Source organism: Haliotis rubra, unplaced genomic scaffold (genome assembly GCF_003918875.1).
Source record: "Haliotis rubra isolate DU_JTF1 unplaced genomic scaffold, ASM391887v1 Scf5, whole genome shotgun sequence".
In the NCBI taxonomy this organism is placed as follows: Eukaryota; Metazoa; Mollusca; class Gastropoda; order Lepetellida; family Haliotidae; genus Haliotis; species Haliotis rubra.
In genome coordinates this window covers 1,154,518-1,166,554 of record NW_025767190.1, presented here as the reverse complement: position 1 = coordinate 1,166,554, position 12,037 = coordinate 1,154,518, and the positions used below count along the sequence as shown (strand labels likewise).

At 40.2% G+C, this 12,037-nt stretch overlaps 1 protein-coding gene and 1 long non-coding RNA gene across 2 annotated transcripts; both read left to right on the top strand.

Annotated features, from left to right (window-relative positions):
* Positions 1–28: 28 nt before the first annotated feature.
* LOC124291738 lies at positions 29–11,077 on the top strand. Its single transcript, XR_006902272.1, has 2 exons — positions 29–349; positions 10,867–11,077. It is a non-coding gene; the product is annotated as an uncharacterized LOC124291738 (long non-coding RNA).
* Positions 8,073–10,550, top strand: LOC124291736 (elongation of very long chain fatty acids protein 5-like). Its single transcript, XM_046728811.1, is given in 3 exon segments — positions 8,073–8,260; positions 9,385–9,457; positions 9,460–10,550. Coding segments are annotated over 3 exon segments (714 nt in total). The 5' UTR covers positions 8,073–8,122; the 3' UTR covers positions 9,963–10,550.
* Positions 11,078–12,037: the final 960 nt, after the last annotated feature.

Here is a 12,037-nt window from a genome sequence, read left to right as displayed (position 1 = left end):
CAGGCTCAGATTATGTTTGATAAAGGCCAGATGTTGGAAATATATCAGCACTCAATGAATACCATATATTGTAAGTTGGATTCAAGATTTACCACTTTAATCACCACAAACTGAAGGAGATTTTCCACTCTCAGGAAGAACATTATCAGTGTTTCATAATGATGCTCATTATGTAGATCTGGTATAAAGGGCACAGTTTAATTTATGGTGCCATTCTTGCAGTCAGTGAGTGAGTGAGTGAGTGAGTGATGAGTGAATGCTTTAACCATTAGGCTACCAGACCGCCCATCCATTCTTGCAATCGAAGACTGAAATTTGTTTTTATCACACTGGATCATGTTATTTTCAAGTTTAAAAAAGCAGTTTGGATTTCCTTACACTGTGTGTGCAAGAGTATATGAGAAGCTTGTTGATGTCTACTATTTCTAGGTCTCAGGGAAGGGATACATCAGTGATCCTATTCCCGTGCACTATCGTCAGTGGCTCCAGTTAACTAGTATGTAGATTGATGCTGATGACGTCAATCATTGGATTGTCTGGTCCAGACTCATTGTTTATAGACCAACATCATATAGCTGGAATATTGTTGAGTGTGGCATTAAATAAATGAACAAACTGTCAAACGCTGTTGTTAATAAATGTGAACTGTATGAAAGAAATGTGAGCTTTTGCTCATCTTTAAAAGTATTCTCAGTATATATGAGTGCTTGTATATCACATCAATTTTACACAGACCTTTTATACGCTTCTTTTCCATCCTTGAAGATATTTGTGATAAGCAGTTATGCATAGAGAGCAGCAATAAGAGTGGTCCCACTAATTTAGAGTGATAGGCATGCATAGAGAGCAGCAATAAGAGTGGTCCCACTAATTTAGAGTGATAGGCATGCATAGAGAGCAGCAATAAGAGTGGTCCCACTAATTTAGAGTGATAGGCATGCATAGAGAGCAGCAATAAGAGTGGTCCCACTAATTTAGAGATAAGCATGCATAGAGAGCAATAAGAGTGGTCCCACTAATTTAGAGTGATAAGCATGCATAGAGAGGAGCAATAAGAGTGGTCCCATAAATTTAGAGTGATAGGCATGCATAGAGAGCAGCAATAAGAGTGGTCCCACTAATTTAGAGTGATAGGCATGCATAGAGAGCAGCAATAAGAGTGGTCCCACTAATTTAGAGTGATAGGCATGCATAGAGAGCAGCAGTAAGAGTGGTCCCACTAATTTAGAGTGATAAGCATGCATAGAGAGGAGCAATAAGAGTGGTCCCATTAATTTAGAGTGATAGGCATGCATACATGTCAGTGAACATTCCATTGAACTGTCCTTGTCTATTTAAGAACAGTTTTACAAATCTTACAAATTCTCTGAAATGTATATATACTACTCCACAAGTTTAAGCACCACTTGATTCTCTGATGTTACCGCCTCAATATCAAAGAATTGTGATTTTGTATTGATTTATATGCCATTATTATTTTATAACAGGTTTATGAAGGGTGGGCAGTATTGATCGTATAAAGCACATCGGCAGCTTATTTGTGACTTTAGTAGTTTGTGGAATACATGATGTGAGCAAAATCAGAAAACTCCGACCAATGTAGCCTCTAGGCTAAAGCACAAAGTCCTTCTTGATCTAGACTTTCACTGGGGGATCAGAGTTTGCTATGTCTATCCTGGTGTAATGGTTCCCCAGTAAACTGCTTGATAAAACAGACTGTGCTTGACAATTGTGTTTGACTTACAAAATTACAAGTGTTATGAATATACCTTTTCTGCTGACAAAAAATGAATACACAATGCCATTTAGAAAGTTGTCAAATGTAACATATGTTATATTTGGGATTACACTTTCTCAGTAAAGTACAGATTCCCTGTGGAAGCAGTGGTGGCTGAGTGGGTTAGACGTCGACTTTGTGTGCTGGCGAAAAAGGTGCCCGACATGAAGGTGTGGGTTCGAATTCTGGATGGGACTAAACCAAACAAAATTACTAAAATCTGTACTTTTCTGAGAAAGTGTAATCCCAAACATAACATAAGATATGTTACTGCTGGAAAAAGTAGCGGAAAGACTACACACTTTACATATGAAATACATCAAAGATCCCCATATCAAATCCATCACCATCAAATAGACATTTAGTGTTTGTTTAATATTTAGCGACCATCATGCATGTGTATATCAGTTTATATCAGTGCATTGGTGGATAGGGGGGGAAGGGTCCCCCTTTTGAAATGGCTAAGGACCACATTATTGTTTTTATACATCCATATCTTTTCTACGTGACTGTTGTTTAAACTACTTAATGTCTGGTCTTGAATGATGCTTCTTGTATATTTTGTATACACCTTTAGTGTTACATACATTATTAGCATTTATAGTAACCTCTGATCTTGTTGATGACAACTGATTACAGGTTGACTGTGGAGGGGTGTGTGATATAGAACAATATTTACAACCAACTCCTTCAGTGCCACCAGAAACAGTCAGGCTCTGAACTTTTCAGACGTTTTTTTGTATTTGATATTTTATTGCTGAATTCCTGTTACAGGTGGGGAAAGGAGCCAAGGAAATCTTTGCCCTCTTTTGAGGAAAAGATATAAGAAAGGATTAAGTTTTTTTGACAAGATACAACTTTCACACACACATGCAATACCAAAGATTCACACGAACAAACTTATCAGACATTACTGTTTTTAAGAAAGTGTAGCATATTCTATTTAGTCATGATATATGTGTGGATCTTGATGTGTACCGTTAAATACTCAGTACCATATACAGTTAGAAATTGTTATTTGCTCATCTTGTATTAGAATCATCCATGTGTCTAAAATGTATTTGGACAAATATATTTTCCAAATATTTTATTATATCTGGACAATTTTGGTCTGTTGTATTTGTATTCCAATCTTTTCATGATATATTTTTAAAATAAAAGATCAACTGCAGTGACTGTTGCTTTCTGTTATTGGTCTTGATAACATATACTAGTATATGTGTTATCAAATATGATTCTCCACTTTGGATATTGAACTTTCCTTGGGTCTAATCCACGTTTGTAATACTATACCATTCATAAGCCTATGATAAAGTATGGAGTTACAATAGGTCGTAACATTACGACAGGAACAATTTTTGTGGATAGAGAACTTCTTTATCGTTAAAAAAGGATGCAACGTTTCAGTGTAGACATTAAGCAGGCCCCTACTCTTTGCCCATCTGGATTCATAACCATTATCTATAGTCACAAGACCGCCTCCGTGGTGTAGTGGTTAGAGCGTCCGCCCGGAGAGCGGAAGGTCGCGGGTTTGATCCCCGACCGCGTCATACCAAAAAGACGTTAAAATATGGTACTTGTTGGTCCCTGCTTGGCGCTCGGCATTAATGGGTACAACAAGGACTGGTTGGCTCGGAGTCAGTATACTGTGTCTGAGTGGGGTATTCATGCTTCACTGCGGCATGGTCTCTCAGTGGGCTAGCACTATAAAACGAGCTTGAGTCTGGGCTAGTACAAGCAGCCGCACATACACATACACACGCATGCACGTCGTCATATGAGCGAAATATTCTCCAGCACGACGTCAAACCTAATTTCACCTCACCTCACCTATAGTCACAACTTTAGTAATGTCATCACACTGTATTTCAACCTCGTTAATTGTATAAACTCAAATATCCTTCGTTCATAAATTCTCTTTGTCCATAATGTTGTGTATAACATGCTTGATAAGGGTGTTATCTACTGCAATAAAGAAGCTGTCTATCCATAAAACATCCTTCCTGAATACAGGATGGAAAAGTTAACCCTTATTGTATAGCCCTTGTGTGTCTTGAATACACAGGAGACACTCACACCAGCAGAAAATGGGGAGTTAATCAGTTATGTTGTAGGCTGCTTTTAACAATATTGGCTAACTTAGGGAGGAAAGATTGAACTCATGCAGGTCTCAGACATTCATTGGCGGATTCAGAGGGGGGGTTCAGGGGGTTCTAAACACCCCCCACCCCCTTTTTGAAAATGACTTAAGACCACATTGAAGGTTTTTTTAGCGTTGGCAGAGCCAATGACTTGGTTGACACATGTCATCGGATCTCAATCCGGTACATCGATGCTCCTGATGTTGATCACTAGATTGTCTGGTTCAGACTTGATTATTTACAGACCTCAATGTCAATGTCATGGGCGGATCCAGGAATTTGAAAGGGTGGTTCAGGGGGTTCCAGGAATTTGAAAGGCCCATGACATTGACCACTGTGCGGAAAGCCAGGAACATGGTATGATACTGACAATCCTGCCAAACATACTTGGGGCAGTCCGGGATTCATAGCAACGATCATAGTATTCTGTCTTCCTAGGAACTCTGCATAGTGACCTGCAGGGCATGTTATCTGTGCTGACCTTGACCAAGGAGCAATCGATGTAGGTGCTATATAGTCTATTCCTTTGAACAGTTATGTTAGGTTTACTTAGGCACCTCACGCCCACATTTTAAGAGCATTCCGTCTTCTCTAGTAGACCTACAAATCCGCTGACAGAAGATATTAGTCATTCTACCATGACATTTAAGTATGTTCGTTTTTTGATTGGCTGTTGCTACAAAATTAGAAGTGAAAAATTTTCAATAACCACTTCTGAGAGCCGGTTAACTGCGCGTAGTGCCAAAACACTACGCAAGGATAATGAGTGCATATTTCAAACATGTTTTATTCATGGTGCATATGTAATGGTAGAATGGAGATAATCCTATCGTGTTTACATTTTGGAAGTGATTATACTTGGTTGAACGCTGCTAAATGAAACCTAATTAATCAATCAAGGTATTATGGGTTAATCCTTTGATACAAAAGTCTTCTTTTCTTCCATGAGGTGAGATTACAGAACCTGCAATGATGGGAGATGTAACATTTGTTGTGTTTATTTAACGCCACACTCAGCATATTCCAGCTATATGAGGGAGGTCTGTAAATAATCAAGTCTGAACCAGACAATCTAGTGATCAACATCAGGAGCATCGATGTACCGGACTGAGATCCGATGACATGTGTCAACCAAGTCAGCGAACCTGATCATCCGATCCCGTTATGCCAAGCATGGGTTGCTGAAGACCAATTCTAAAGTGGATATTCATGGGTCGACTGAATTGCCAAGTGACTCACAAACTGTAAACATGATGAGTTAAGTTGAGTAAGCGAGTGGGTATGGTTTAACGCTGCTTTTAGCAATATTCCAGCAATATCACGGCAGGGGATACCAGAAATGGGCTTCACGCATTGTACCCATGTGGGGAATCGAACCCGGGTCTTCAGCGTGATGAGCGAACCACTACTTTAACCACTAGGTAACCCCACCGCAGTCAAGTTGAAGAAATGTGAGGTGACAAGGGTGATCAGAATGCAGTGAAATTGTAGAGTGCTTGTCATGGTATCCAGACAGCTGGGAACATTGTCCATATCTATGAGTGAGTGAGTGAGTTTAGTTTTGCGCCGCACTCAGCAATATTCCAGCTATATGGCGGAGGTCTGTAAATAATTGAGTCTCGACCAGACAATCCAGTGATCAACAACATGAGCATCGATCAGTGCAATTAGGAACCGATGACATGTGTCAACCAAGTCAGTGAGCCTGACCACCCGATCCGATCCCGTGGCCTCTTACCACAAGCATGGGTTACTGAAGGCACATTCTAACCCGGACCTTCACAGGTCCCATAATATCTATGGATACATAATACCTTTAGGAAATTGAGATGTAACATCTGTCATATTTGAGATTAAACATTCTTTGTAAAGAACAAAATCCAGTGATTTTCGGGATTCAAACTCACATTCAGAGAGTGACATACCGAATCACTAAGTTTTAGAAACTGAAAAAAGCCTATGTTGCCGAGTAGGTTAGATCGCTGATTCTGTGGTTATTTCATATCATCTTAACCTGATGTCGGATGTACTACTTGGGATGACGTCACAACAGACTGATGAAGTTAAAGAATACACCTTGTCCAGACATAAAATGAAATGGTTTTGGTTTAGTTTAGTAGAGCGTAGGTTCAAAATATGTCAAGTGTCTTTACTAAATGACTTTAAGTATATTGAGGTTATTTGTTTGTTGTTCAACGCCGCTCAGCAATATTCCAGCTACACAACGCCGGGCGGTCTGTAAGTAATCAAGTCTGGACCAGACAATCCACTGATTGACATTAAGTATATGCAGGGATCAAACATAAACATATTTCAACAAGCATCGATAGGTCCGAGTATGCTGACAGCGTTGTGTATACCCATGTCACATTGAAATAGAAAACGACTTTAAAACAATGTAAAGTGAAACATTGCAGGTGATGGGGGAAATACCCCCAACGCAACGCATGGACGCAACCAATGGTTCAGACCATGCACGAGCACTACACGACAAGACGCGGGGAATGTGGGTATTGGATGGTTCCCCTAACAAACTAGATCCATCTGAGATGCTCTTTTGCTGTTATTAATACGTTTGTTATCTTAAAACCTGTTTAACCGCAAAATAATACCGTTACGTTTTCTCTCGTAGCATTTTTAAGACGCCCGTCCGCCAGGATGGAGGATGTGTTTCAGGGTTTTACGTCACGCACAAATGTAGAGAATGGACCAAAAATACTGCATCCGGAGAGACGCACAAAATTACCAAGAACGTACCCCCAGTGAATCAAAAGTAGTTATCTGTCTGTTGTTTCCCCCAGCCCTCATGACCACTGTCCACATGACAGGTGCCCCCTGGGTCCATCTAACACAGCGTCCAACCCTTCCACACCCATCCCGTCAGTTGCTTCAAAAGGAGTAGTCATGAGGAGTTTGGCGAACCCTACTCTTTAGTTGATCCCGATAAGCCAAGTTTGGTGAATCAATATAGAACGGTTTTAGGGTTCTCCTCCGGAAAAGAGCCCTACCACCAATTTAAACTTGTTGTCATGAAAACCCAAAAATATTGTATTCAGAAATCCAAAACTACCAAAGGCACCAGTTCACTACCAGACCTATCTAAGTGCAAAGTCTGGTGAAGAAATTTGAAACGGTTTTTATGTTGAATGAGCACGGACGGACGGAGTCCAAAGTAATGACCCCCGCAAAGCGCGTTACGGGGATAATGTTCCCTCAGGATTGAGATCAGTTTGTTCATTCTTCCTCTTCTACGATGCTTGCATGAATACCTCTACCGTCATCTCTGCCGTTTGTTTTAAAAGGTCCTACTTTGAACCATCATCCAATATTTCCTCTTCCTCGATACTGCAGCCGTTGGTCATGGAGAAGCACGTACAATGTGATCCTCTTCTCTCCCTCCCTCCCCCCTCCATAAAATACGAGACCCCCCTTGCCATTCTTCAGGTTGAGACATATGTTCTTTCAGACTTTTTTCTCAAAGTTACTTCTCCCACATTAAATGATAATAGATAAATATTTAGTTCATGAATCTATATCGATTGCCAGGTTTGACATAGGTTTTGAATACATGTTGTGAGCAGATGGACATGGGGGTTTATCAGCTGTGTTTTGGCTTTGCAGGTGCCGGGCCTTGGTGCAGGCAGTAATAGCATGTGTTTGTAAAAGTCATTAACCAGGAGGAGACTGCGCAATATCACGTGTGCAGTGCAGTCTATTAAGCCAGTTATAACTGCTCATATATCCACCCTGTCTGTTAAATGACCCTAAACGAACCACATTAGCACACATACACAGTCCCTGTATTTGTAATAAAACAATATATTTTCATTTTGTTTGACATTATGCACCCATTACATGGCTACATGAATAAATAAAAACAATAAGTGGGACATTGATAATTAATGGACTGTGTTACCATCTTCAAAACTGTATCGTGATGAAGTTTTTGGTTTTTGTTATAATTGGTGGTAGCAGATGTTGCGTAATAGCGAGCTTTTGTGACAGTGAAAATGTTTGAAGATAGGTAACTTGCGTCATGTGTAACATTGCACCTCTGTTGATTTTGATTGGTGGTAGCAGACGCAGTGTAGTGGGGAACTGGCTGCAGTAAAAGTGTATAAGCCAGTCATTTCATCAGCACAACACCTCGTGTCCCAACTCTGGCCAAGTGAATCAGGTTGCATTATATGTCATAGAAGGCAAGATGGACACGGTCAGGTTTCTGATGAGACTTCGCTATGTTATTAACTTGGAATCATTTCCTCTATTTTGCCTCTACCTCCTCATGATATTCCTCTCAGGTTACTGGCAGAAATGGACCAAACCACTGAATCTCAAACCGGTAAGTAAATTAAGAATATATATCAGTGATGGATGGAAGTGTTTTTCTTACCAGGACTAACTATTGCTTTGGCTCTCTACTGCACACATTCCGAGCTTAATGAGTGAGTGAGTATGGTTTTTACGCCGCTCTTAGCAATATTCCAGCAATAACACTGCGGGGGACACCAGAAATGGGCTTCACACATTGTACCCATGTGGGGAATCGAACCCGGGTCTTCGGCGTGACGAGCGAACGCTTTAACCACTAGGCTACCCCACCGCCCCCCAGCTTAATGAAGATTCCACTATGTGTAATGCCAACCCATATGAATTTCTGTTTTATTGTGTACATGTCCTGTTCCATCATGCACTTTGTATATTTCTATCTGCTGATTTTGAATGAATAAAAAACAAACAAAAAAACAAAAAAACAAACAACTATTGCTTTGGCTGAAAGTAAATGTCAGCCAGCAGTTACAAATAATGGGATGTCTCTCGTCTTTACATCCAGAATTGGATATGAAGGCTTCTGTTCTACAATAAACTTTTCTCATTCTTGAAATGATATTTGGATATTTTCTTTTTTTTTCTAAATGATAAGCCACACAACCAGACTAACCAGATGTGTACTATATACTCATATTACCAGACATGTAATACTCAGAGGTTATTATATGACAGTTTTTCTGTCACATCATAACCTTTCTATCATATACCACATCTGTACACATTGGAACAATATAAAAACGATAAGAGCAGCCAAAACATCGTCGCCAAGATTAGAACTCATACTTCCACCACTTCTTTTTTCTAAATATTAAGCCACACAACCAGACCGTTAATACATACTCATACAACCAGACCGTTAATACATACTCATACAACCAGACCGTTAATACATACTCATACAACCAGACCGTTAATACATACTCATACAACCAGATGTTGAATTCATGCTCATGGAATCAGAGTTGTAATATTTTCTTATACACAGATCCTGTCCAACATGATCTTAAGACTAGAGCTATTTCTTTGTGAATCTCTTTTTAACTAAGATCATCATATGCCTATATATCCATTAGCAATATTCCTATATATTTGATATATGTCACTCTCAAATAGTTATAATGTTGCCTTCACCAGCTGCTGGTCGTCCACAACTTCATCTGCTGTGTGACCAGCATCTACACCTTCTACGGCTTCTGCCGTGGGGTCTACAAAGCGGCCATCTTTACTCCAAGGAAGTAACAGAAGAGCTGACCTTTGTCTTCTGGGTCTACTACATAACCAAGATCATTGAACTCCTGGACACCGTGTTCATGGTCCTCCGACATCGTCGGCGCCAGATCTCCTTCCTCCACGTCTACCACCACTCCAGTATGCTGCTACTCACTAACACCTCCTACTTATATTTCCCTTTTCCATGCCTTGCCTTTTTCCAATCCCTCAACTCTCTGGTTCATGTGGTTCTGTACCTCTACTATGGTCTCACTGCCATGGTACCGAACAACCCTCCTCAATGGAGGAAGCAACTTACACAGATGCAGATAATTCAATTTCTTATTGATTTTGTAGTAGCATTTTATGGAGTTGTGTACTATGAGTTTTGTGTGTATAGTCCTTTTTATCTAATAACCATGGCTACTCTATTTTCTAACTTTTATTATCAGGTTTATGTTCGAAAGCGAAAACAACCTGAAGACAAGATCAAGTCAAACTGATCTGTGTCTGCTAATAGTGCTGCCAGAGATAAAAGTAAAGCAGATACTCACCATTTTCAATTGTCCCGAATGGAATGTAGTGTTTTCGCATTTAAAGTATTTTAACAGCATGTTTCTTCGCAGATTTAGATTGTAACATCTAGATATAGTTCTGACAACAGGTTCAGATTATGTTTGATGAAGGCAATGTGTCGGAAATATATCAGCATTCATTGATATACCATAAGTTGTAAGTTGGATTCAAGATTTACGACTTTAATCACCACAAACTGATGCAGATTTTCCACTCTCAGGAAGAACGTTCTGATCAGTGTTTCATAATGATGCTCATTATGTAGATCTGGTATAAAGGGCACAGTTTAATTTATGGTGCCATTCTTGGAGTAAGTGAGTGAGTATGGTTTTACGCTGCTTCTAGCAATATTACAGCATTATCACGGCGGGGGACACCGGAAATTGGCTTCACACATTGTACCCATGTCGGGAATCGAACCCGGGTCTTCTGTTTGATGAGCGAACAATTTAACCATTAGGCTACCAGACCGCCCAGCCGTTCATGCAAGCGAAGACTGAAATTTGTTTTTATCACACTGGGCTTGTAATCACAACTATTGTACGTCAACTCATCAAGTGTATAAACTCAACTCTAATCACAATCAATGACTCTGTACATCAACCTCCTCTGCTGTAATCACTTATCAAATATCCAATGTACATCAACCTTGTTAATTGTATATACTCACTATACAGCTATGTATATATTCTCCTTGCTTCAGTTGTTGTATCACTTGCTTGATAACGGTGTTAGTACCTACACCGAAACGTCGCACTCATTGCAATAAAGAAGTTGACTATCCATACAAATCAGTTTTCCTTTATCACACTGGATCATATCTTTATTCAGTTTTAAAATAGCAGTTTGGATTTCCTTACACTGTGTGTGCAAGAGTATATGAGAAGCTTGTTGATGTCTACTATTTCTAGGTCTCAGGAAAGGGATACATCAGTGATCCTATTCAAGTGCACTATCGTCAGTGGCTCCAGTTAACTAGTATGTAGATTGATGCTGATGACGTCAATCATAGGCTTGTCTGGTCCAGACTCAATTATTTATAGACCAACATCATATAGCTGGAATATTGTTGAGTGTGGGATTAAATAAATGAACAAACTGTAAAAAAGCTGTTGTTAATAAATGTGAACTGTATGAAAGAAAAGTGGGCTTTTGCTCATCTTTAAAAGTATTCTCAATATATATGAGTGCTTGTATATCACATCGATTTACACAGACCTTTTTTACACTTCTTTTCCATCCTTGAAGATATTTGTGATAAGCAGTCATAAAAAAAAAAACCCAATGATACAGTTAGATTTACAGGAAACCAGAGATGTACATGTATATACAATCAATCAATGAGGACAGATTGAAATCTGTCTAAACACGAGCGATATTTGGACGGGCATGATCTTGCTGAAGTGCGAAGTTACGTCTCTGTCCCTGAATGAACGGCTGCATATGAGGCCCAATGGTCCAATCCAAGTGTCAGAGCTGCCAGATTGCCATTGACAATGACACGTTGTGTCGGACCATGAGATGTGATGGCTGCCCATACCATAACGCTTTCGCCACAAAACTGTCTACGTTGAACAACGTACGCGTCAACATACCGTTCACCTTGTCGTCTGTACACCCTTGCCCTGCCATCAGAGCTGTTCAGATGAAATCTCTACTCGCCAGAGAACAGAACACCATCCCAATCTTGTCTGCTGTACCGTAGATGCTGTCTGGACCTGTCAAGACGTACCTGTCGGTGACGTTGGAGCAAAATTGGATGGATTTCAGGCCGTCGGGACCGGATGTTGTGCTTCATCAGCCGGTTCCGTACAGTCCTGAAACTGACTGGACGTAAGCCAGGAATGTTCCGAGCAGTCGAAGTGGCAGTCTGGAATCGATTCCTTAGATGAGTCAGCCGAATGTGGTTGTCTTGCTGATGTGACGTCAGGCGTGGACAGCCGGTCCAAGGCAAATCTCTCGTGTTCCCATTCCCATTATATTGAAAACGTCTCCGTAGAGA